General features: G+C 45.7%; 1 protein-coding gene across 3 annotated transcripts in view; it reads left to right on the forward strand.

Moving 5' to 3' along the window:
- Positions 1 to 18014, forward strand: part of NOD1 (nucleotide binding oligomerization domain containing 1) — a 40457-nt gene extending 22443 nt beyond the window's left edge. For 2 of the 3 annotated variants that reach the window (XM_033088642.1, XM_033088641.1), the window contains exons 7-13: positions 1053 to 1136; positions 2255 to 2338; positions 4956 to 5039; positions 5843 to 5926; positions 8330 to 8413; positions 11613 to 11696; positions 13411 to 14329. In XM_033088642.1, coding sequence (XP_032944533.1) covers positions 1053 to 1136; positions 2255 to 2338; positions 4956 to 5039; positions 5843 to 5926; positions 8330 to 8413; positions 11613 to 11696; positions 13411 to 13483 — 577 coding nt within the window. In that variant the 3' untranslated portion in view covers positions 13484 to 14329. Of the gene's footprint in view, positions 1 to 1052; positions 1137 to 2254; positions 2339 to 4955; positions 5040 to 5842; positions 5927 to 8329; positions 8414 to 11612; positions 11697 to 13410; positions 14330 to 14632 lie in introns of those variants that run through there. The other variant, XR_004421165.1, reaches the window with a different exon arrangement.
- Positions 18015 to 25996: the final 7982 nt, after the last annotated feature.

Genomic DNA, 25996 nt, shown 5'->3' on the forward strand with positions numbered 1-25996 from the left:
TTGGCATGGCCGGCGGCCGGCTCTTGGAGCAAGTCAAGAAGTCAGGCTGGGCCTCCGCCTCCCCACTTGAATAACTGGGAACCTAATATAGGCAAGTGGCTGGCAGAGTGGTGACTGGGGCACGCAGTGAGAGAATATCTGGGGATAGGTTTTATAGACATTACTGTTTGTGTAATTTATGTATTAGATTCCACTACTATGCGTCCATGACCCCTCATCCAGAACCCTTGGGGCAAGACACGGGTTAGAATTCAGTGCACAGGTTACATAGTAGTGACATCACCAGAGGGGTCTAAGGCAGTACCCCATTTTCAACTACAGTAATATTCCTGCAGCAAAACGTATGAATGTTCAAACCAGTTGAGGAAAAGACCACAAATAGCTCCATATCAGTTGCCAAAATAGTTGTGAGAAGCTTTGGTTTTTCAGAGCCTTGAGTTTGGAAATTTGAGATAAGAGCGGGGTGCAGTCTAGCCAGCTCCACAGCCACTGTTGACTCTGGAGTCGCTTCTCTGGGCCTCAGTTCCCTCCACTGAGAAACTTGGGAGGTCTGTGTGGCTATGGAACCCTTTGACCCTGTCTAGTTACCACTGTCAGCTTCTTTCTGCGTGCTGCTGAGTTGGTATTAAGTGGTGACATGGATGAAAGGTAAACCCTGAGGAGCTTCCAGTACTCAGAAACCTTTCCCCGTCGAGACATTATCTTAACCCAAAATTACCCTTCAACTGCCATTTATCGAGCGCTTACATGCGAAAGCTCAGAATGATCTCATATCATCCTGGTGACAACCCCGTGAGGGAGCTGTCGTTCCGAACCCTGTGTCACAGAAGGAGAAACCAAGGCACAGAGGTTACATAACTTGCCCCAGGTCGTAGAGCCGGGGAAAGTGGCAGAGCGGCTTTGAGCCCCGCCTGGGAGACCCCAGAGCCCCAAACTCTGGTTTCCACGATTTCTCCCCTGGAAATCAGACAGCACATACTCATTTTTAAGAAGGGAGGTCACTAAGATGGCGTGGGCGTCACAGAGTCTTAGGGCGGTGCTTTCTCTTGAAGCTTATACAACAACCAGATCACTGATGTCGGAGCCACGTACGTCGCCAGAATCCTGGATGAATGCAAAGGCCTCACGCACCTTAAGTAAGTGGGGGGGCAGGGCAGGTTCTTCAGTGGCTCCTCTTAGTCGCCCTTCATTATTCAAACAAAGAATTAAGGTCACTGTAAAGAGCTCTCACCCTAACACCTTCTTCTGCTTGCCCCAGGGTCTTCTTGGTCATACCAGGAGACCTGAGCGGCCACAGGCAGGATTTCTGACCTGGGGGTGAGGCTGGGGTTTTGGAAAGGCCACCTGCCATTGGTGGGGGGAAAGGTTGGCATTTTGATTTCATTAACTTCCGACAGAAAGAAAGGCCACGGCCATCACCCTTTCTGGAGGGTTTTTCCCCCTAAGGAAGCTCCTAATTGTCTTAGTCCATTCAGGCTTCTATAACAAAGTACCATAAACAGGGGTGCTTATAAGCACCAGAAATGTGTTTCTCACAGTTCTGGAGGCTGGGGAGTCCAAGATCAAAGTGTTGGCAGGTTAGGGGTCTGGTGAGGGCCGGATTCCTGGTTCACAGATGGGGCCTCACTGTGTCCTCACATGGTGGAAAAGGGGCAAAGGAGCTCTCTGGGGTCTCTGATAAGTCACTAGTCCCATTCATGAGGCTCCACCCTTGTGCCCTAATCGCCTCCCAAAGGCCCCAGCTCCTAATCCCATCACCCTGGGGGGTAGGAATGTGGAATGTGGATTTTGGGGAGGATTCACACCGGAGCCCACACCTCGTTGCAAGCAAGAGCTTGATCCTTGGCCCTGTCATGGAAGTACCTTGCCAAGGGGATGGGGGAGGGCTTGGAGAAGCCCCCGGTGCTGACCTGGTGATGGGAACACCCATCTTGACCATTTCCTGTTGAAGCAGGAACCTCCCTGGTCTGCTGATGGAAATGAATGACGCTGCGGAGGTCATTTAAAGAAGCACTGGGAAATCTTATGTCCCTAGGTTTCTGCAGAGACTGTGACCACCTCCTGGACAGGAATCCTTACTGGTTCTCTTCAGGCTTTGGGTCCTTCCCTGAGTGGGAGCCGAGGGAATGGCTGCTGTGGGTCCCAGGAGAAAGGCCACTCCTCCTAAGAGGGGCCAGAGGGCTCTATGCTGGGGATGAGGGTGGCTGAGTCCCCTCACAGTCGCAGGCTGACGCGTGCACAACTCCCTCTGCAGACTGGGAAAAAACAAAATAACGAGCGAAGGAGGAAAGTGTCTCGCCCTGGCTGTGAAGAACAGCAAATCGATCTTTGAAGTTGGGTGAGTAGAGATGAGTCCACACGTGTGCGTAACACAACCTGTTCTGGGTCCCTGTGCACCTGTTGGTCTTCTGGTCCATAAAGACTCCAGCAGGACCCCTGGGCAAGCTGTGGGGGAGAGGCCCCAGTGGCCCCATTGGCTTTTGCACAGGAAACACTGGGAGACGTCCCAGGACTGATTGCAAATTCAATCGCATGGCCTTTTATTTAATTCACGCAAAAGTCAGTGTTACCACTGCCGGCGAGTGGAGGGAGCTGGTCTTACCCTGGGTGGTAAGTTTCCACAGGCAGACGTTCTTCCCTTTAAGAATAGTATATGTTCTCTGGAGATTTTTTTAAATTCAATTTTTTGTTGTGGTACAATACCCATCACATAGAAGTTACCATCTTAATCATTTTTCATCATGTACAGTTCAGTGGCATTAAGCACATCCATGTAGTTGTACAACCATCCCCACTGTCCAGCTCCAGAACTCTGCATCTTGCAAGAAAGAAACTCTGTCCCCATTAAACACTAACTCCCCATTCCGCCCTCGCCCACCCCCTGACAACCACCATTCTACTTTCTGTCTATGAATTTGAGTGCTCTCATACCTCATCTAAGTGGAATCTCACACTGTCTTTGTGACTGGCTGCTTTAACTTAGCCTACTCTCCTCAAGGATCATCCACGTTACAACATGTGTCAGAATTGCTTTCCTTTTTGGGCCCGAACAATAGCCCATTGTATGTGTAACTACATTTCTTTATCCATTCATTGGTAGATGGACACTTGGGTTGCTTCTACTACCACTTGGCTATTGTGACTAGTGCTGCTCTGAACACGGTGTACAAAGATCTCTTTGAGACCCTGCTTTCAATTCTTTTGGCTCTGTACCCAGAAGTGGGATTGCTGGATCATATGGTAATTCTATTTTTAATTTTTTGAGGGAACGCTATACTGTTTTTCACAGTATCTGTGCCATTTTACAATCCCACCAGCAGTGCACAAGAGTTCCAAATTCTCCACATCCCTGCCAACGCTTGTTATTTATTTATTTATTTTTATTGTAACCATACTAACGGGTGTGAGGTGGAATCTTACCGTGTTTCCCCGAAAATAAGACCTGGCCTCACGATCAGCTCTAATGTGTCTTTTGGAGCAAAAATTAATATAAAACCCAGTTTTATTTTACTATAATGTAAGATCGGGTCTAATATAATATAATATAATATAATATAATGTAATGTAATGTAATGTAATGTAATGTAATTACCGGGTCTTATATTAATTTTTGCTCCAAAAGACGCATTAGAGCTGACCGTCTGGCTAGGTCTTATTTTCGGGGAAACATGGTATTGCAGTTTTGATTTGGTGGCTTTTTAAAGCTTCTTATATTGTCATATTTTTTTATTTGATTATAAAAGAAACATGAATAATTTTATTTGTATACTGTGGAAAACATGAAAAGTATAATAAAAATCATGTTCTCAGACATAATTATTGTCAACATTTGAGGTAGGTTAAACTTTCTTGCTGTCGCTCACACACGCATGTGCGCTATTTTATTTTTTTAACATAGGAGAGGTCAAACTATACATATAGAATTATATTCTACCTTTTTCACTTAATTAAACTGATACCATGCAATTGGATAGCGCATCCACTTTTTAAGCAGACCTGAAAACTCTCATTCAGGGGTTTCACACGCCATCCCGGGAGGGGTGGAAGCAGATCGCTCGCTTGGGGAGAGCACGTAGCGGAGGCCGCCTGGGTTCTGCTGCGCCTGAGCCCAGCAGGCTTGCTCTGCTTTGTGTAGACGGTGCCACTCAGCTTGTTAAGACAAGCTGGTGCTTATCATATAGGCCAGGGGCTGTTCTAAATGCTTGGGGCATCTTAATTCACTTACTCCTCACAACAGCTCTGCAAGAAAATGCTCTTATTATCCACCCTTTTTAGATGAGGGGACGAAGACCCAAGAGACCACATAATTCGCCCAAGCGTGTTCAAAGCCCGGATATGAGGCATGGCTCTGCACAGCCTCGTGTTAGCCAGATTTCAGGTTAGCTGCTCTGGGGGAGAGAGTATGGCGTCGTCATTGCAACTCCCCCCGCCCCAAACCGCAATACTCCACACGGCACGGTGCGCTGATGTTCTCTCCATAAAGGGATCACGTTGTGCAGGTTTCTGAATGTGCTTCCTGATCTTTGCTTCATGGCAGACTGACTGTGTCTTCAGTAATGTCTGTCCCCGGCCCAGAGTCGAGTGGATGCTGGGCGTCAACACCTCTGCAGGCCTTCTGGTGAGGCTGCCGCCAACCTGTGAGCCCTGCGGGTGGCATTTCTGGGACAGACGAGAGGTTAGGCTCCCTCACTGACCGACAGCTTTCCGAAAGCTCAGGGGTGACAGCTGGGCTCTAATCGTGCAACGTGCTGATGGACTTCTGTTCACAACTGCTCTGTATCCTTACATTTCCCTCTGAATTTGAAATCCAGGGCAGCTCACTAAGGGGCTGCTGTAGGAATTCGTCTCCAGGCCTCGGTTCCAGGGAACAAAAACATCTGCCTTGAGTGTACAGTCCAGCTGTGAAATAAGGGCTGAGTGTGTGCTAACTTTCACTGTCTTGCCTCTGCCCTCAGGATGTGGGGCAATAGCATCGGGGACGAAGGAGCCACGGCCTTCGCAGAGGCTCTGAGGAACCACCCCAGCCTGACCAACCTGAGGTAACTCGCTGTCTCCAGAGGCCCACGTGGTCACTCTGCCAGTGTCTTGGTTTGCCAGGGGCAGAGCCAAGGGCTTTCCTAATGGGGGAGGTATTTGTGTGCGTTTTTTTTCTTTCTTAATTGTTTTCACTGAGATATAAGAGGCCTTCAGTAAAGCACATTACTCTTAAGTGTTCAGCTTGGTGATTTGATATAGGCACACACCAATGTAACCACCACCCAGATCAAGGCGTGGCACATTGCCAGCCCCTCGGCCGTCTCCCCATGTCCCTTGGGGGTGGGGAGGAATTCTTAAATCCAGATAAAACTGGAAGGGACACAACCCTTTCCTCATTCTCAGGTGCTGGGACAGAGGGGACCCTTCATCTCTGTCCAGAGACACGCTGGCCCTCTGGGGGCTGTGGCCAAACCTCCGAGCCGTGGGTGCCCCCTACTGCTTGTGTTCTTCCTGCTGATGAAAGAGAGTGTGGGATGGTGGGCACCTGGCAAATGTTAGCCCCCTGAAGCAGAGCTCAGCAGGCCCCCTCAGCCAGCAGGCTGCGCTGTGACCTGGCCTCGTCAGTGTTCTGTTTCCTCTCTGGCCTCTCCTTCATCAGCCTTGCACCTAACCTCATGCTCTGAGTGTGGGTTCTGGAGCAACAAAGCCTGGCCGGCCGCTGGCGAGGCCAAGCACTTGTCTCCTGCCCCAAGTCAGCCAGGCAGGGCCACCTCCAGGCGCATCCTCCCAGCTGTTTTGGTTGCTGAAGCCAAAGGCAAATGTAGGCGGGTCTCTTATCATCCACCCCTCGTGTTCTTCTTCCTAGTCTGGCATTCAACGGCATCTCTACAGAAGGAGGAAAGAGCCTCGCGCAGGCCCTGCGGCAGAACTCGTCTCTGAGAATATTCTGGTAATAACCAGTCATTTTGAAAGGTGGGGTCTTGGGGAGTATTCTGGCGCACAGCCTGGAATTTTAACTGTAAAGCCGCCTCTCAATTGAAAAGGCTCTAGGTCCTTCCTCAAAGTTAGGTTGGTAATTTCCTGCTAGAGAAGAAAACAGCGATTCCCGGAAGGGAGCAGTGGGCCCCGGAGCATGAGTTTGAGGCCTTCTTTGCCAGCCTGAGCCTCAGGAAAAACACAAGGCCGGCCATTCTGTCAGGAGAGGCCTCAGAACCCTCTCCGCTATGGCTTGAGGAGTCCAACTCTCATGCACGTGCCTCAATTTGTCTCCCTTCCTCCGTGCTTTCCTCCCCATGCAGCTCCCTTTCTCCTGGTCGCCACATCAGGATTGGCCTTCACCTGTCACCTGTCACAGGAAGCCCACTGTCCTCACTCCCTCTCTTACTCCAGGGGCACTAATCAATTAGTGTATGTTACCTTCGGACATGCTCTTTTTTTATGGTCCTTTCTTTTTTGGCCATTTACTCTATTTTACTTATTTACTTGTGTTTTATTTACGTGCCTGTGTCATAATTCCTTACGGGTGAGGAAACGGTCCTCTGTGTCTCTGTATCCTGTTCTCACAGCGCAGTGCTCATGAGATATTGGTTAAGTTAGTTAATGAAAATATCATCATTAGGAGGGTTCTGATACTAGGCCTGCCTGGCCAGTAAGAGCATTCTTAATTCTATTCCCCTCAAAAAAATCTTTTAAAATATTTTGAAAAGTAATATATGTTCTTTTGAAAAAAATGTAAGACACCGAAGTCTGAAAAGTAGGAAGTGAAAGTCCCTCCTCCCCTGTGCTTTCCAAATATAACCTTTCCCTTCTAGTCTTTGAGTATATTCTAGCTTTCTAGCATTCAAATGTACATATATTCAAATATGTATATATATATATATATGTATCCTTTTCTTACAAAATGGAAAAGCATTTAACAAGTGTCTTTGAGAAAATTTTAACCATATATTATCTGTATTTTACATGTCCCTTAATGTGAGTTTTCTCAATCTCAACACTGTTGACATTTTGGTCCAAATAATTCTTTGTTGTGAGAGGCTGTCCTGTGCATTGAGGGATGTTTAGCAGAATCCCTGGCCTACCCATTACATACCAACAGTGACCCCAGTTGTGATGATCAAAAATGTCTCCAGACATTGGCCAGTGTCCCCTGGAGGGGGAATCGCCGTGGTTGAGAACCACGCCTCTGTGTGGGTAATAATGTCAAGCCCAGCACTTCCGGAGTACTGATGGTGCGCCACACGTTCTTCTCAATCTGTACATGTCTTAACTCACTCTCACAACCACCTGTAAGGCCTGTACTATGACTGTCCACATTTACCGGTGAGAAAACGCAGGCCTAGGGCGAGCAGGTAAACCACCTGCCCACCCGAGGTCGCCCTGCGAGTTGGTGATACATGCCCGCATGTCTGGCTCCAGAGCACTTTAAACCCCGTGCTCTATGCCTCCTTCCTTATGAGACCTTCCTTCTCCAAGGGCTGTACAACGTCCCACAGAGAGGACACTAGCAATTTATTTTGCCAGTTGCATTTATTGGTAGATATTTAAATTGTTCCTCTTATGACTGATAATACTGCAATTGATACTGCCGGTATAACTGACCCTTGTGTGTAAGTCGTTGCACACTGCAGGGTCAGCTTCCAGGAGTCTAATCCTTGGCTCAGAGTGTAACACATTTAAAATTTGGTCAGCCGCTACCAAATTGCCTTTCGAGGAAGGATTTTTTTCTAATGTTCTTTCTAGTCCATTCACCTTCCTTATTGAGTCTTTCATCCACTGGCATGTCAGGGTCCAATCCTATTTACATCCAGGAGCTTCCAGCCCTCTGTGCTTTATCTAGACCACTTCCGGTTTTAAGAATAATTGAGAGACTTCTTGAATTTTCAGTCACCAAATTTGGGTCCCTTATAACTGGCCTCACAGCAAAGCGCTGGACTCATTTTAACATCAGTCAGCAAGATTTGGAGGTTTTCATCCGACTGACTTTGGTAACAAGCTCTGTGGTGGTCAGAGAATCTGGGGGCTGGAGGAGACTTGAGAAGCAGGCATTGGCCCCTCATTTTCTGGGGGCCCCATCTCCTGTGAGACCTGAGGGCTCAGCAAGGATGGGGAGGAGGTATGGGCTCCTCTGAAGTAGGAGCTCGGGTGAAGGGCTTGCCCTAGAAATGAATCACCACTTATCATCTATGGCGCTTGGACGCTGGGCTTTGAGCCCGGCTGTTTACTAGATTCTCAGCAAGTAATCATTAACATAACCTGGAGATACCTGGGCTAGAATCCCACTTCTGCGAATTCATTAAAAAATGTGTGCCAGGTACGGCTCACCCGAGTAAACACTTCCTTTCTTTCCTAGGCTCACCAAAAACGAACTCAATGATGAAGTAGCAGAGAGCTTGGCAGAGATGTTGGAAGTCAACCAGACATTGAAACATTTATGGTAACTCAGAGAACCTTAGAATTTCAGACTGTGCTACTTTTTAAAATATCGAGATAAAATGCACGTGCCATACAAAAGGTTGTGCAATTATCACTAACTACTACCTAATTTACCTGCTTGCTTCCTCCATCCCCCTGAACCTGCGTTCAGCAGTCCCATGCTGCTCCTCCCTGAGTCCCTGACAACCACTAACCTACCTTTAGTCTCTATGGATGTGCCTACTCTGGGCCTGTCATAGAAATGGAATCATACAGTAGGTGACCTTTTGTCTCTGTGTTCTTTCACTAGTGTAAGTCTTCAGGGTTCATCTACATTATAGCATATATCAACACTTCATTGCTTTTTATGGATAAATGATCTTCCATGGTATGCTTATTCCACATTTTGTATATCCATGCCTATGTTGGTGGCATTTGGGTTGTTTCTACTTTTTCATGGCATGTTACTGTGAACACTCAGGTACAGGCTTGTGCGTCAACATATGCTTTCTCTTGGGGATAGACTGAGGAACAGAAGTGCTGGGTCATGTGGTTACTCTCTGTTAACTTTTGGAGGAACTGCCAAAGGGTTTTCCAAAGTGGTTGCATCGCTTTATGTTCCCACCAGGAATGTATGAGGGTCCCCATTTCCCTGCATCCTCACCAACTCTTGTTGTTACTCTTTTTGAGTCTTGTCACCTAGTGGGTGTTTTGATTTGCATTCCTTTGATGACTAATAATGTTGGACGTCTTTTCATGTGTCTGGTGGCCATCTGTGTATCTTCTTCGGAGAAATGTCTCCGCATCATTGCCCATTTTTCAATTAGGTTATTTTAAATTGGGTCGTTGTATTGCTGAGTTGTCAGAGTTCTTTATATAATCTGGGTAGCAGACATTTATTAGACATATGATTTGCAAATACTTTCTCTCTGTGGAGTGTTTCACTTTCTTGATAGTGATCTTTGAAGCACAAAAATTTTTACTTTTGATGAAGTCCAATGTGTCTATTTTTTTCTTTGGTTGCTTGTGCTTTACGTATCTTACTAAGAAATCACTGCCTAATCCAAGGTCATAGGATTTACACCTAAGTTTTCTTTTATGTGTTATAGCTTTGCTCCTTCCTTTAGGTCTTTGATCCATTTGGAGTTAATTCTTATGTATGGTATGAGGTGTAAGGGTGCAACAACTTCATTCGTTTTGCATGTGGATATCCAGCTGTCCCAGCACCACTTGTTGAAAAGACTATCTTTCCCTTTGGAATGGCCCTAACACTTTTGCCCAAAATCAAATGATCATAAATGTATGGGTTTATTGGTTTATTTTTGGACCTTCTATTCTCGTCCATTGAGCCATATATTTATCCTTACACCAGCAACATACTCTCCTGATTATTGTAACTTTGTAGTTAAGTTTTGAAGTCAGGAAGTATGAGTCTTCCAACTTCATTCTTTGGTCTCAAGATTGGCTATTCTGGGTCCCTTGCATTTCCATATGAATTGTAGATCACCTTACCAATTTCTGAAAAAAGCCTGATTGTGCTACTTTTACATCTTTTTGTTGTTTGTTTTCCTTCTGGCATATATATATAATGTTTTATGCCCTTCCCCCGGTGCCAGGCCAGCCACTCCAGGTAGAACAGCACTAGACTATGACTAGGGAATGTGTCCTGGCTGCTTCATGCAGTCATGGGTCACACTGGCCCTAGTGGATGTGGCCCCAGCGGGCATATGTGCCTGAGCACTGCTGGCTTTTCAGCTTTCCTCCTACCCGGCCTCTTGCCAAGTCTTGGCTGGAGGCAGCTCACCCTGCCCCCAGCTAGGCCAGTGGTAGCAGCTATGAAGGAAGTGATTTGAAAATGCAGCGTTTAAATGAATGCAGAATTCTGTGCCCACTTCCGAGTTCTATTTTTGCTCCTTTTGCAAAAATATCAAGTTATACTGTGGTCAAGCTTACCAGAAGGTCATCAACTCTGCCACTGAGCCCAGGGGGTCCAGCCTGTGGGAAATGTGGCTGGGAGCATTGGGTCCCAGTTGCAAAACAGCCACCATAGTCCCGTGTGCTTGGGCAGTAATGGTGACAAGAGCTCCCTCCCTTCCACTGGGCACTGTGGCATAGGTGATAAGAACTGTTTCGTATATATCCTCCCACCCAGGGTAGAGGGTTCTCTTATAGTTATTCCCATTTTACAGATCAGGCAACTGAGGCACACATAGCTTAAGTTTATTTATCAAGGACCTGTAGTCGAGAAGTGGAGACTGGGTATGTATACATGAGGGGAGCTTTTAACCACTGGGCTCTACTGTCTCTTTAAAGGGTTGGCCCCTTCACGCTTAATTTCTATAACCTCATCAGTCATGACAGCATAGACCCTCATCTTCCTGGTAGGGCTGCCTAGTTGGGTCAGTTCCCAGGATGTCTAAGGGTCAAGCGTGGCAGTAGCCTTATTCTACAAATAGCTGAGTGAGGGATGAACCTGGGATGGAGCATACACACATCTCTGCCTTGTGCTGCATTTATTTCCTGAGTTGGAAGCATCGCTTCCAGGGAAGCATTTGAGGAATTGCCTCCCAGCTGTATCTGAGACCCTTGTTTCATTTGGATCACTGCTCCCCAACATTATGGGGTTACTCTTAGAGGCCCCCCTACCGATGTTTTTCCACTGGGACACATGAGTGGCACAGGGGAACTATTTCTCCTCCCTCCCTCTCACATGTTGGAGACCTCAGCCCCTCTTGGAGGACTTTGTTTCCCCCAAAGAAGAGAATGGCCAGTAGGTAGCTACTTAACTTTAAGGCTTGCCTTTCCCTAACCACCTGGAAGGAGAGCTCAGACTGCCTGTTCCCTGGATGACTGTCTTAGAATTTGTTGTTCAGACTGGTGGTCGCCAAACATGTTTGACTGGGCTCCTCTGCAATGAAAAATGTCAGGCACTCACTCATATTGAATGAGCTCCATATGAATACATAGATCTGGAATGCTCACTATAAAAATATACAGAAATTTAAACCTTTTAAAGGATATCCTTTCCTCTGGTGGATTGGATCTAGACGATCTTAGCCAGAATAAAAGTCACGTGGACTCAGTTCTTCCCCTGACCCTGTCTCTTTTCCTACCATCTCCTTACAACTACCTAATGAAGGGGGCAGATTTAACCCAGTATTATGTTATATTTGATGTTTGATATTGTTATATTTGATACAAAAGATATGTTGTTCTTCCAGGCTAATCCAGAACCAGATCACAGCCAAGGGGATCGCCCAGCTGGCAGATGCATTACAGAAGAACACTGGTGTAATGGAGATTTGGTGAGACCCTTCCACCACTTGAAATAATAATAGTGATTATTTACTCAGCACCATTGACTATGTGCCAGGTACAATGTAGGGCAATTTCCATTTACTCCTCATCTTTCCAACAATCGTGTAAAGTAGGTGGTACTATGTCCATTTCACAGATGTAGAAACTGAGGCCCAGACTAAGGTCACACCTAACAGGAGAAGCCGGCATTTTCCCAGACTGCCCAACTCCATAGTTGGGGCTCCCTTCCCCAGCCACCCGGTCCTGTCAACTGTCTTGAGGTCACATAGGGACAAACAGCTTGGGGAAAGGGATTCCCACTGACAATGAATCACCCTGGGACTCACGAGACTGAGAAAAGAATGTGCTAGCCTGGAGTTTGGAGCTCTCTCTTTCCCCTTTCTGGGCTTCCTGGGCTTCAGGACACTTCCAGGCTGGATTTGAGCTGACTGGTCCTCTTTCACAACTTCCTGTTGTTTCTGCCTTGAGGACTTGCTTATGCCAGTGGAAGGAAAGCACTTTCTTTGCTTTACTGTAAAACTGAGCCCTATTCCACTGCATTGCCTCCCACAAGACACATACAGTCTGAGGTGGCCCTGGGCTTGTAGCATATGCAGCAGTGGTGGCGGGGGTGGGGGCAGGAGCAGGGTTCCCATTAGTAACAACAGCTCTGCGTCAGGTGCTGGGGAAACAGCAGCCAGCTGACAGGCAGGGCCCTGGAAGACTCCAGAGTGCTCTGGGATTTGTTCTCCACCTGGAGCCTGAGACCGCCCTGCAGGGCGCGAGGACCCAGAGGGGCAGAGCTGGATTTCCCTTGAGGACACAGATCGCAGGAGTTCATACTCCCAGAGGCTTCCCGGAGGTCCAGGGAACTGCCACACTGTGACCCACAGCCTGCATTCAGCGGGCAGTTATTCTTAACTACTTTCTTTCTTCATGATGAGGAGAAGCCGTTCACAGCCAATGATGATGACAATAAGAAAAATACCAATAGAAATAAATCAAGGTACAGCTCCCTAACCTTGGCTCCTGGAACAGTGTTTAAACTTTGCTCTGGAAATTGTGAGTGGATCATTAAATCAGTTTGGTGGGTTGCAACCAGCATTATTTAAAAATCGAAATTGAACAGAATACCCAGAATGCACTGTGCGCAGCATGAAGCATTATTCCATAGTCTTGTTCCAGATGTGGGTATGTGTGTATGCATAGATGCCGGTTATCAATGAAACATGCAGCTCTTATTTGGGGTCATGGTCCAAAAAAAAAAAAAAAAAAAAAAAAAACGAGTTTGAAAAACTCTATCCCAGAGAAGAGAGCCCAGCTCCAACAAGACGGATGGAGGCCAGGGTGGTATGTGGGCCTGTGGAGCTGAGCTCACGCCTCAGCCCGGAAAGCATCTGAGAATGAACAGAATTTTGGTTTGCATTAATCTCCAGCCACCCACATGGCCTGGGATCCCTTCCCTAGAACTCCATTTGTTTCCTGCTGACCCTGTTGTTGGCGTTTTCCCCACTCCATTCCTGGTGACTATAGTGAGACCCAGATCACAGAGCGATGGTAGCTGGAGAGGATTTCTATGAATATCGAACGGGTACTCGGATAGAGCGTGTTCCTGAATTTCAGGGTCATGTGAAGCATGAGAGTGTGTTAGGAACACACGTGGCGAAGGAGCGTACAACAGTCCCTTACATTTTACTTGTGTTCTCGGTTTCTCTCCAACAGCGTAAATGGAAACTTGATAAATCCAGAGGAGGCCAAAGTCTTTGAAGGAGAGAAGCGGATTGTCTGTTTCTGAGAGGATGCTCTCCTGTTCTTGGGTCTCGGCGCTGGGAGGCTCTCTAGCAGCAGACGCCACTCTGTGCAGTCACCTCGCCTCAGATGTCCGACAGGGCTGACACGGGACAGCCAGGAGCCCACTGCCTTCATCATGCAAATCACTCTCCGTGCAGACGCTCTGACTGGCAAACTCCCTGCACGGCTAGTACCGTTTTGCAGGGGAGTGTGCTCTGTGTGCCATTTCTGTGACTGTACACATACTATGAAGAGACGTTCATGTATATCCATGGATATTTTCACCTGAAACGAGAGGAGTCAGACTTTGAGCTCCTCTGAACGCCTGCCCGAGGACCCGGGGGAGTGAGGTGGTCACTGCTGCCTTCACCGGACAGTCCACGATGTGGTGCCAAGTTTCTTGGAGAAAAGGTGCTCAGCCAACAAGTGTTGTACCTGAAATATTCTCTTCTTCCTCAGTCCTTCTCCGTGTGTTGGTAGTATTCTCACCTCCCAGCTGTAGATCCTGAGGTGTGTACAGTGTCTACACGTACTCATCCGAGGTTTTCTAGAAAGTTGATGGCATGGGAAGGAGTCGTCACAGGCTTTTGTTTTGGTCCTGGGGCCTCACTGTCTGCTGATCACTGGATGCCCTCTTAGCTGGTCTAAGAGAAAAGATGATGTCTTCATAATGCTGAGCTTCCCCTCAAGGCTTGACCTCTTCTGGAAGGCTAATACTACGGGCAAAGCGGGTCTGTCCCTGAAGAATCACTGCTCGCCCCCCAGAAGGAATAAGGCCTGGCTTACCTTTGTGGCCCTGGCATCCACATACAAGCTTCTCTCTCTCTCTCTCTCTCTCTCTCTCTCTCTCTCTCTCACTCTCTCTCTCTCTCCCCCCCTCCCCCACCTCTCTCTCTCCCCACCCCGCCCTTTGAGGAAGGGAGTCTTCCTGCCGCTGAGTAGTTCTGAGGGTGACTGAGGTGGAGCCAAGATGCAGGGAGCCGCTGAGAACCCGGCTACGAGAGCATGCAGACACCTACCGCCATGGCGGGCAGCTGGTAGATGCTAAATGGGGGTGGTGACAGTACCAGATAACGTTTTTTTGCCAATTCATTTGTTAATAAAATACTGAAAGCATTGTTTCTAATTGCGTGAATCTGGGATTTTTTAAAAGGGATTCAACCTGGGAAGCATGCTACGTTCCCTGAACCACATGCGGACTCCTCAGAAGCACCCAATGCACCGGTGGGGCCCTGGGGTGATGTGCATTGAGGAGAGCCTGATGAAGGGAGGTCAGAAGCATCATTCGTTTGATCCTTCACAGGCCTTTCCACTTACCAGGGGACCAGAAAACGCCGAGGAAGCGACTGAGAACATGCCATCGGACCACTGAATCCATGCAGGTGGCTTTTCAGAGGAAATGACTTGAGTCAGGGATGGGCCAAATTTCACGGCCCTCCCCACTGTGCCATGAAAGGTACTGTCAGGTCAGGTTCATTGAGTGGAAGACCCCGGCGGGCCGTCACCCACTGTGGCAATTGGCACTGAGCTGGTAGGAGTCGAACATGAGAGGGGAAAAGGTGAGGGGCCTTCCAACAGTACCTGTGAGTTCTCAGGGGTCCAGCCTGCTTTGTACAGCAGCCCTGTTAGGGAGTTACCCTGAGAGTAATGGGGAAAATCCTGTACCGTCAGTCAGCCACGTGAAGACCTTTCCCCTCAGGCTCCGCTTTGGTGGTTCCCTCCCCTCACCCCAGATCTGCGAATTCACCTAACAGTCCCCTGCTGAGACAGCAACTCTCCCTACCAGAGAATCTGGACAGTAAATGCGCCCAGAAAGTGCAAAGGAAGGAGTAGGCAAACTGAAAGCCAAGGGTGCTTGGAACACACTTCATTCCGACTTACCGAGTAAAAGAACTGCATTTCTCAGCTGACAAATTCTTATTTGATTAAACCGCTAACTCTAAACTTCTGAGAGTCTAAAATTTACTCAGAAACTACCTAATATGACTGCTTTTAGAACGATCAAAATTTGTATGATGTTGCCTTAAATTCTATTTGGAACTCCTTTGATCTCCTAGATGGTGAAGAGAAGATTTTCTATTTCTCTTATAAAAGTGAAATCAGGCCCCTAAATTTGCTGGAAAACTCTTCCATTGCCCATAGGCGTGCTTCTGTGCAGAGATGTGGAGTCTTTTCCTAGTCAAGAAAAAGACCATTGAAAAAAGAAAAATTCCAGAAACTTGGGATGTGACTATTTCTTTCCACAGGACATCTTGGTTGATTTTGAGAAAGAAACTAAAATGACAGCTCCCTTATTTCAGACTTGTATTAATGGCATGTTTGTGCTGATTTGGAACTTTAGAAAAAAAAAGCCACGTCAAGTCACTGTGGCTTTGGGTGAGGTCCCAAGACTGTCGAAATCTCAATTTCCTCGTTCAAAACTGGGACTCCATGAGTACTGACTCCCCGGGTTGTGAAGAGTAAATGAGCTGATGCACGCAAAACAGCAGAGCGCCAACACAGTGTCGCTGTTCAACTCACACTAGTTATTAAGCAACGGGTCTCGTTGCCACTCACAATGGAGCCCCCAAGTTGTTCTCATCTCACTCTTAGGCTTAGGGAACTTCCCACAAGGTCAAGCAAGGGCAGGAGGCTCTCAGAGTCAAGTCCAAAAATATTCACACCAAGCTTCCTGCAATTCCTCGCTTTGTCAGTGAAAAGCATGGTCATTAGTCTCCATCGTTATTAGCAAAGCGCCCTACCATCTAAGTGTCACTCACGGAAAAGGGGCGGCGTCAGCACCACTATACGAGCCCACGAGCCTTTCCCAGGCATCCTTTTCAGTTTCTGAATCTGGGAAGGAGCATTGGGCTCATTGCCAGTTTGGTCCATTTCCTAATGTGGCACACATCTGTTTCCAGTACCTAACTGCTCACTTACCAAGAACAACAATACCCTTGCTCTAAAGCTGAAAGACAAAACCACGACTATTACCCAGGTCTATCTACAGAGAGGAATTTCAATAGCTCGTGAGTGGGTCGAGGCTCCGGGTACCACACAGATGGGCTGGTGGCAGAGCGGCAGAGCCCAGAGGCCATCCCAGCACAATTCTCTCAGCCTTAAAACTGAATTAGCTGCACCTAAGACCAGCTTAAAACTTGTAGAGGCACTAAGCACTGAAAAGGTTACGGGTCGCCAGTGATCTGTTATCCAAAAAATAAAATAAAAATAAAATTAAGCAATAGTAAATTATAAAAAGAAGAATAAGTGCCAGGACGTCAAACAAGTTTCTGATTTTTCCTATGATGACTTCGGTGCTTTTTGGGGCAAAGAACAAATATCAAAATATCTCAAAAAATTTTCCTTGATTTTTTTCCTCTGTCACCGTGCTTTATTTTTGTTATAAAAACACCAAAATGTGAAAGAAAAATTTTAAATTAATGCTAATGATAACATGTTAACACAGCTATTTTAATTTTTGCATGCCATCCTCCCATGTTTTTTGCCTACTTTGAGACATCTTTGTTCCCAATTTTTTTAATGTGGTAAACTACACATAGATTTACCATCTTAACCATTTTAAGTTACAGTTCAGTGGTGTTGCGTACAGTCACGCTGCTGTGCCATCATCACCACCATTCATCTCTAGAACTCTTCTGGTAAAACTGAAACTCTACCTGTTAACTCCCTGTTCTCCCCTCCGCCCCAGCCCCTGGCTACCACCCTTTTACTTTCTCTTTCTATGATTTTTGACTACTCTTCATATACCTGGAATCGTGCAGTATTTATCTTTTGTGACTGGCTTATTTCACTTAGCATAATGTCATCCATCTTGAATTTCTTTCTTTTTTAAGGCTGAATAATATTTTGAGACATCTTTTATGTAATGGGGAAGGGGAAATGGTAGAAGAGGGTAAAGGGGGTCAAATACATGATGATGGAAGGAGAACTGACTCTGGGTGCTGAGCACACAAGGTGATATACAGACGATGTATTGCAGACTTGTACACCTGAAACCTACCTGTATGTAATTTTACTAACCACTGTCACCCCAATGAAATTAATTTAAAAAAGGTGTCTTTTAACATAGTTATCACAGTGTACGTTTGCAGTTTTTCATTTCCCCACATCGTTACAGAGTCTTTATAATTGTCATTTGTATTCTCTTGGTTTGATAATTTGCTTGGTTATATTCCAAATGCTAGGCACTCAGGTTTCCAGATTGAACGTAGTGGTGATTATTATGGACTGTTTTATGAAAGTAAACAATTCTTTACGATTATTTCTTTGGAATGGGATTATCAAAGAGTCTTGGAATAGTTTTCTTTCTTTTTCGACCTACATTAGCCCCTAAGGTTCAGGGGTGTGATAACTGGTTTGGAAGCGGGTAGAGTTAGAGAACAATGTAATGTGAAGCCAACCGTGTCTCCTCAGAATGGGAATAAAGCCTTCTGCCTGGACCGTCACCTTAGGCAGTGTTCAGGCACCGTAGCTCTTTTTTGGCCCCCCGCACCCGCAACCATCATAGCTGCAGACAGGCACTGGCAGTAACTACAAAGCAGGGAAGAATGAATAATCCGTAAATCGGCCTCTGTTTGAAAGTGGTACTCGGCAAGGTAACCACTTAGTAGTGCAGGTATCAGTGTCTGCAAAATCCGTTTTCCTTCATTTTAAAAAGTGTATAAATGTGTGTATGTGTAGGTGGCCTTGCTTTGCCTAAACAAACCCAGCCTGACTGAACCCATTAACACTGGGTCAGATGGAAACTACTCCTTTCTAACAACCCTGTGAAGTAGGAATTATTTCACGAATGAGGAAACTGAGAACTAGTGAGTACGGATTTGTATCTTGCCTTACTAATCAGGATGTGTATGCAAATGGGACAAAAAAGGCTCAAAACCCTTCAGAACAGGGATTTTGGCAAATGTAGAAAGTTCCGACTGGCAGCATCTAAGATTCTGAGCTTAGTTCAGTCCTCACTAACCACTCAGGAAACTGGTGTTGAGGAGCAAAAGCAACTTGCCTAAGGTCACACACACGCTTTGTTATTGGTAAAGCAGGAATTAAAAGACAGGCCTCTGGCTGGTTTTATTTTCCCTCCGTTCTGACAGAGTTTGTGACCTTCAGTTCACTGTGCAACGGACCTTTCTGCCATGTCTGTTAAACCTGGTCCCAACCCATGAGGGCAACAAAATGTCCTCTCCTCCTTCGGGCACACACAGGGTCTCTGTAGTGTCCCTGGGATTCTTCGGGAAGCCTGATCTTTCGTCCTAAATCCATGGGGCTAAACGGTACAGGACTCTGGAGTCACGTTGACAAGCCTCATTGTCTGAGAGTCGCAAGGATGGGAACAGCCTGGACAATGTCAGCTGACGCAAGAGTCTCACTCTACGGAGCCAGCAGCTTCATCAGGGGCCACACATCCTCCACTCCCACCCATGGGACTGACCAAGGAAGAGGGTGTATTCCAGAGCTGGGGAAGGTCCTATTTGGATGGTTTTCCTCACAAGAGGGCAGCATATGTCCAGCAATTGTCCATTATGTAAGTGCCACAAAGGAGCCAACTGTGCAGGGGGGGCCGTGGGCAGACGCCTTCGATTTAAATAAGACTCGATCCAAAGTGCATGGTGTTAAAGCAATTTCGTCTTAAGCCCATTCTTCCATGAGTCCAAAGATGCTGGTAAATGGGGAGAGTTGGCCCCAAGGCACATGACAGCACGCTGTTACAGGAAGTCCTCTGGGTACTGAGGATCTGGGTTCAAACCCCAGGCCCACCAGCAGCTGTGGGACCTTGGACAACTGACTTCGCTTTGCTGTGCCTCCCCTCACAGGGTTGTTTGATTATGAGGAGTAAATGAATGAATATATGCAACACACGTCAAACAGTACCTGACATGTAACAAGGGCTCCAGAAGTAGTGACTCTGTTTATCTCACTGGACCTCTTCCCTCTAGTACTGCCTCAACCATCACTAGGCATCAGGCAAGAGAAAGGAGGGGCCCGTGCTGGGCCGTCCTTCCTCTCCTTAGGAGCCCCTCTAAAACAACACCACCATTTTCAAACTGACAGCAAACTACACAAGGCTGACGACCTGAGGGGTAAGAACTAAGCATCCCCCGTCCTTGACATGGTCTGCGTTTTCATCTTGCTCAGAAACTACCCGTCCAGGTCAGATCCAGATGCATGGCCCAGGAAAGCCAAAGCCTGTAGGTGTTGTGACTTGGTGTCACAGATGTCACAGTGTATTATCTGGCTTTCCACACTAACATCAGATGGCTGAAGGTCATTTCTTAGATGTCAGCATGTGGTTCTGCTTCCAGTGTCCTTTCCTTTCACTTGGACATCTCTGCCTGTAGCAGTGAATGAGGGGAGTCCTGAGAGCATGCAGGAGAGGAGCACAGAGAGGGAGGCAGGTGAGAACAGAGTGAAACAAAACAAATCGGGAGGGTGGGAGGTGGGTAAGTTAACTCCTGGAATCCTGACTTCACCCTGCTTTGCACCCAGTGCGTTGGGGGCCATTGGCCTCACATCCTGGACATCGAAGTTCCACGGAGCCAGCGGCTCACCGCTGAGCAGATGTGGGGGGCGTCCAGATGCCCGCGACGCTTCTAGGTTCGCCAGTGCATACTCACTGGGCACTGTGTAGGGTGTGTTTCCTTCTGCTCAGCCAATGCACTTGTTTGCGATTCATTTTCCCAGGAGGGCCCACTGGTGGTCAAAATCCTTCCATTTGAATCGACAAGTCCAGCATATCTCAACTTTTTTTTCACAATTGCCCCTTGAAGGAGACTTTTTATACATTTTTGCCCACTCCCCGCTCCCAGTATGAAATTCGAAGACCACAGGTAATATTATATTCATATGCTTTATGTACTTTGGCCCTTTGGAGGGCCACAGACCATTGAATATCCAAGTTCTTTTTTGTCTGCCAAGAAGTAATTTTCACTCCCTTACTAGGGGTGATTCCCTCCCTATGAGAATGCTTCATCTAGTCAAACCCGGGGTAATTCTTGTCACCGTGCCATCTCCAGAACCCCTGTTACCCTAAAGGCTGTCTGCCTTTCTATGCATTATTGAGCTTCTAAGTCAACAAATCTTAATACTTATAAATTTAACACTCGCATTCTTCCTTTTCACTATTTTATTGTCCTGAAAACAATTTTAATCTCTGTGCAAAAACTTTGGTTATGCTATGAAAAGAAAATGCTGTTTGTGAAAGGGGAATAGTCTGTTTTAACGCGACAGTTGCTATCTGAAGCGCTCTGGGGTCAGCAGCTTCAGAGACGAGTTTCTATTATGAGTCCCCAGCTAGTGCCACAAGCCTTTGCTGCTGTCCCACTTCCCTTTCTCACTTCCTGGTTCCTCTACCGTCATACCCCTTGCCCCCAAGAGACCAAGGATGGTCCAGAATTCCTTTTCTGAAATAGAACTCAGGCCTCTCCCACCCCAGAGTGCCTACCTCACCACTACTAAGCTCAGCTAGCTATTAGGACATGACAGTGATTCAAGTAATTCGAAGTAGATGCAACTGTTTAATGGGACTGCCCCTGACAGATAGTTTACATGTCAGAATTGCAGCTGGCTGATCAAAATACTTTCCAATTAGACACTTCACGTCAGATTAATCTTCATGTCTCCTCAGTCATCTCCCTCACAATCAAAATAATTCTAGAACATGGCTGATCCCTGCAATGTCTTAAGCAGAGCTGAGAATGTTGGCCCACCCATCCATCCATTCATCCATCTGTCCGTCCATCCATCCATCCGTCCATTCACCTGTCCATCCATCCATCCATCCATCCACCCACCCACCCGTCCATCCATCCACCTGTCCATCCATCCATCCATCCATCCATCCATCCATCCACCCACCACCCATTCATCCATTTCACAATAAATACTGAACACCTACTTTATGCCAGGTACTGTGCTGGCTGCTAGGAGTATAATGGTTAACGTCATGCCTGGGATTTGACTTTACCCTACTTACAAGTTATTTAATAAGTTAGTCTATTACTGTTTCATGGATGCTGGCACAAGACATGAGACCCCTGGGTCAGAGACACAGGACTTTATTATTCACAGAACTGCAAAATAGCCAATGGCAAATAAAAGGGTTTCAAGGGGATGACAACCAACATTGTTGAATGTTTTGGTAAGATCACAATCAGGTTAGTCCTGAAAAGTGCCCATGGACTTAGTGACACGGAGGTCATGGGTCACCTTTAGAAGAGCTGTTTTGGTAGACTGACAGCAGGGAAGCCGGATGGGTTGGGCTGAGAAGCAATTGGAAGATAAGGATCTCTTTCAAGAAATACAATGTGAAAGACATCAGAACAGTAGCTGAACCGGGACATGGGGTCCAGGGAATGTCACCTCATCTGACTTCAGATGAGAAGGAGCTAAATGTTAATGGGGAAGACATAACAGGGAGGGAGACATAAGTATAGGACAGAGAAGCAGTGACTGAGAATTTGAGGTTCTTGAGATAAGCTGGGCGGGGGTCTCCAGCATAGATGAGTGCGTGAGCTTCATCCAGGAAGAAGGGCTTTGCCATTTAAGAGTAAGAAAGGAGAAGACAGGTGCAGACTAGATGGGTGTGTGAGGTTAGGATAGGGTGTTATGCCACCATCGATATCCAGAGTGAATGCAAGACTACGCCTATTGTTAAATCGTCCTCTCTTCAGGGGAAAGAGGAAAGCAAAAACAGAGCCGAGTAGAACCTATTTCTTCTTTTTTTCTTTTAGTGGTTTAAAATGACAATATTTATTACTTCACCATGGCTGTCGGTCAGCAGTCCAGCATGGCTTAGATCAGAGATTTTCACAAGACTACAGTCACGATGACAGCCGGGGCTGCGGACATCTCACAACTTCACTGGGCAAGATCAACTTCCAAGGTCACTCACGTAGTTATTGACGGGGTTCAGTTCCTAACAGGCTATTGGACAGAGAACCTCAATTCCACAGAGGCTTCCCTGTTTCATTCCTTGGGGACCTCGCCCTAGGACAGCTCACAATATGGCCTGTGGCTTCACCAGAGCAAGCAAATCAGAGGGCATTAGAGTTCGAGAAAGACGGAAGTCATGGAAACAACATCCCCTCACGTTTGCTATATTCTACTAGCTATAAGCAAGTCATCAGGTCCAGCGCACGGTCAACGGCATGGAATTACAGAAACCGGGACACCAAGCAGCAGAGATTACGGGGAGCCATTCCAGAAGCTGTCTACTATAGGGGTTCTATTTTTTATATTCAAGAATAATTATTTTTATTAAAGTACAGTTGACTTACAATATTCTATTAGTTGCAGGTGTGACTACAGGGGTTCTATTTTTTATATTCAAGAATAATTATTTTTATTAAAGTACAGTTGACTTACAATATTCTATTAGTTGCAGGTGTGCAACAGTGATTTCACATCTATATATCTTACAACACTAGACCATGTTAAGTCTAGTAACCATCAGTCACCATACAAAGTTATTATGATATTAATGACTATTTTCCCTATGTTGTACATTAGATCCCTATGGCTGATTTATCTTATCACTGGAAGTTGGTACTTATTAATCCCCTTCACTCTTTTTTCCATTCCCCGCCCCCCAACTATCAGTTTGTTCTCTGTATCTATGAGTCTGCTTCTGTCTTTTTTTTTTTTTAGATTCCGCATATAAGTGAAATGATATGGTATTTGTCTTTCTCTGTCTTACTTATTTCACTTAGCTTAATACCCTCTAGGGCCATCCATGTTGTCACAAATGGCAGAATTTCATTCTCTTTTATGGCTGAGCAATATTCCACCAAATTACATCACACTAATAAGCTTTTGCAATGAAGGAAACTTTCAACAAAACACAAAGCGACCTACTAAATGGGAGAAGATATTTGCAACTAATATATCAAATAAGGGATAATACCCAAAGTAAAAAATCCATAGAACTCAACATCAAAAAAATCAAACAATCCAATTAAAAAATGGGCAAAGGACCTGAATAGACACTTCTCTAAAGAAGACATAAAAAGATACTCAACATCATTAGTCATTAGGAAAATGAAATCAAAACCAAAATGAGCCATCACGTCACATGTCAGAATGGCTATTATGAAAAAGACAACAAACAAGTGTTGGGAAAGATGTGGAGAAAAGGGGATGCTTGTACATTGCTGGTGGGATTGCAAAATCGTGCAGCCACTATGGAAAACAGTATAAAGCTTCCTCAAAAAAATTAAAAATACAACTACCATACAACCCAGCAGTTCCACTTCTGGGTATTTATCCAAAGAAGACAAAAACACTAATTCAAAAAGGCATATGTACCCCTATTTTCACTGCATCGTTATTTATAATAGCCAACATATGAGAGCAAACTACATGTCCATCGTCAGATGAATGGATACAGAAGATGTACATATACATATTTTTTTTCCCCTAAATGTAGAAATACTTTTCAGGATTGTTGCCTATTTCCTTTTGTGTTTGAAAAGAAAAAAAGGAAATGTATTAAGTAAGAAGCATTCGCAATCTTCCCCCCAACTCCCTCTCCTCACGAGGAAGGCTCCAGGGCCCTGAAAATTAGGAAAGAAATCAGAGACACCAAGAGATCATTATAATCATGGCAAAGCCCTAGAGAAGGCTCACAATATTCCAGACCTTCTTCTAATCGTCTATATATACTCACTGCTTTTCCACTTCTCGTCATAACCCTATGAGGTTGAGGAAACCGCACCATAGAGAATTTAAAGAAACTTGCCCAAGGTCATGAAATAAATGAGATGGCAGATACTCCAACACAGGCATTCTGGCTCCAGAGTTTGTACGTTTAACATCTCATGCTATGCTGCTGCTATTGATAAGTAATAATACACAGAAACCCCAGAGATGAGGAGATTCAAGAGGCCCTGCATGGGGGAGACTTGGGAGACAGTTTGGGGAAAAATGAAAACAGGAGATTGAGAGAAATGGGGAAAATATTTCCATCCTCCCTGAAATTTTTATTATGAAAAATTCCAAACATACAGAAAACTTGAAATGCAATGAACATTCATATGCTACATATATTAACATTTTACCATATTTGTTTTATCTTCCTCACTGTATATTTTCAATGTATTTTTTTTGTTATAGCATTTGAAAGTTATATACATCACGAAACTTTATCTCAATATTTTAGCATGCATCTCCTAAGAAAATAGGTACTCTTCCACAAAGCCTAAATTTATGATTTAGGTTTTGGTAAATATTTTATTCTCATATATAGGTCTGAAGAGTAATTAAAAAATAAAATTGTCACTTACACCTCAATAAAACTGAAATTTAAAAAGAAAATCAGTATAACTTTTCTTATAACCTGGGCTAGGCTCTGAACTAAAGTCTTTATACATTTTGTCTCATTTAACCCTCACAACAACCCGTGAGGAAGGCTGAGGTAATTATCCCCATTTTATAGTGAAGAAACTGAGGCACTGAGTAATTGAATCATTCAAAGTCCCATAACTAGGAAGCAGGTAACAGGATTTGAACCTGGCATTCTGGCTCTAGAACTCAGACCTGTCACCAGCACATTACTTCTCAAGTCACTATTGTCACAGAGGTAAAGCACTGAAGAGAACTTTGCCCTGAGCAATGAAAGCAGCACTCCGCTCTCTTACGGGTGACTCAGTGTGACCTAATAAAGGAAAAGTTTAAGGAAAGTGAGGAAGTACTCAATTTATAACTTAATCATCAATTTACAAGTTACTCTAAATAAGGGTGAATCGAGGTTTAGCCCTTTAAAGACTGCTTTAGTTGAAGTATGGATTTGGTTACAAATCCACAGGACTTGGAGAAGTTGGATCCATCAAACCTCAGGTAAAGAGGGCATCTAATTTGGACCATACGCTAAACATCACTGCTACAGTGCAAGCAGAAGCCTGCAAAACACTTGCAGATCGGGGCTTGCCCTCACTCGCTGCTGAGAACCCTCTACCACCATGTGAAAAATCCCAGGCAAACCTGCTAGAGACACGTGGTCCAGCCAGCAGCCAGCACTTAATCTCCAGATGTGTGAGCAACGTGAGACCAATGGGCCCAGAGGCTCCAGCTGCTGGTTGTAGCTGCAGGAACAAGCGAATTGTGAATTAATCAATACTGTGGTCTTAAACCACTACATTTGGGGGTGGTTTGTTATCCAGCAAAAGATAACTAAAATGGATAAAAATTAAGGCAGGCTAACTACTATAATAAATGGCTTAAATACAAGTTTGTTGACTGCTCATATAAACAGTTCAGGGAGGTTTCAGGGTGGTGGCAGGGGGTTCTGCTGCACAGTCACTCAGGGACCCAGGCTGCCAGTGTTTGCCCTCTTTTAACATGTGGTTTCCAAGGTCACCTTAGGCACTGTAAACCAGATAGCAGAAGCAGAAAGAGCAGAGAACAACAAATGGGAAGTTTTACTGGGCCCGGTCAAAAAAATGGGGCATGTCTCTCCTATTCACATTTCATAGGTAGAACCCAATCACGTGACCAAGCCTGCAATGAAGCCGTCTGGCTGTGTGCC

Source organism: Rhinolophus ferrumequinum, chromosome 20, assembly GCF_004115265.2.
Source record: "Rhinolophus ferrumequinum isolate MPI-CBG mRhiFer1 chromosome 20, mRhiFer1_v1.p, whole genome shotgun sequence".
Classification (NCBI taxonomy): domain Eukaryota; kingdom Metazoa; phylum Chordata; class Mammalia; order Chiroptera; family Rhinolophidae; genus Rhinolophus; species Rhinolophus ferrumequinum.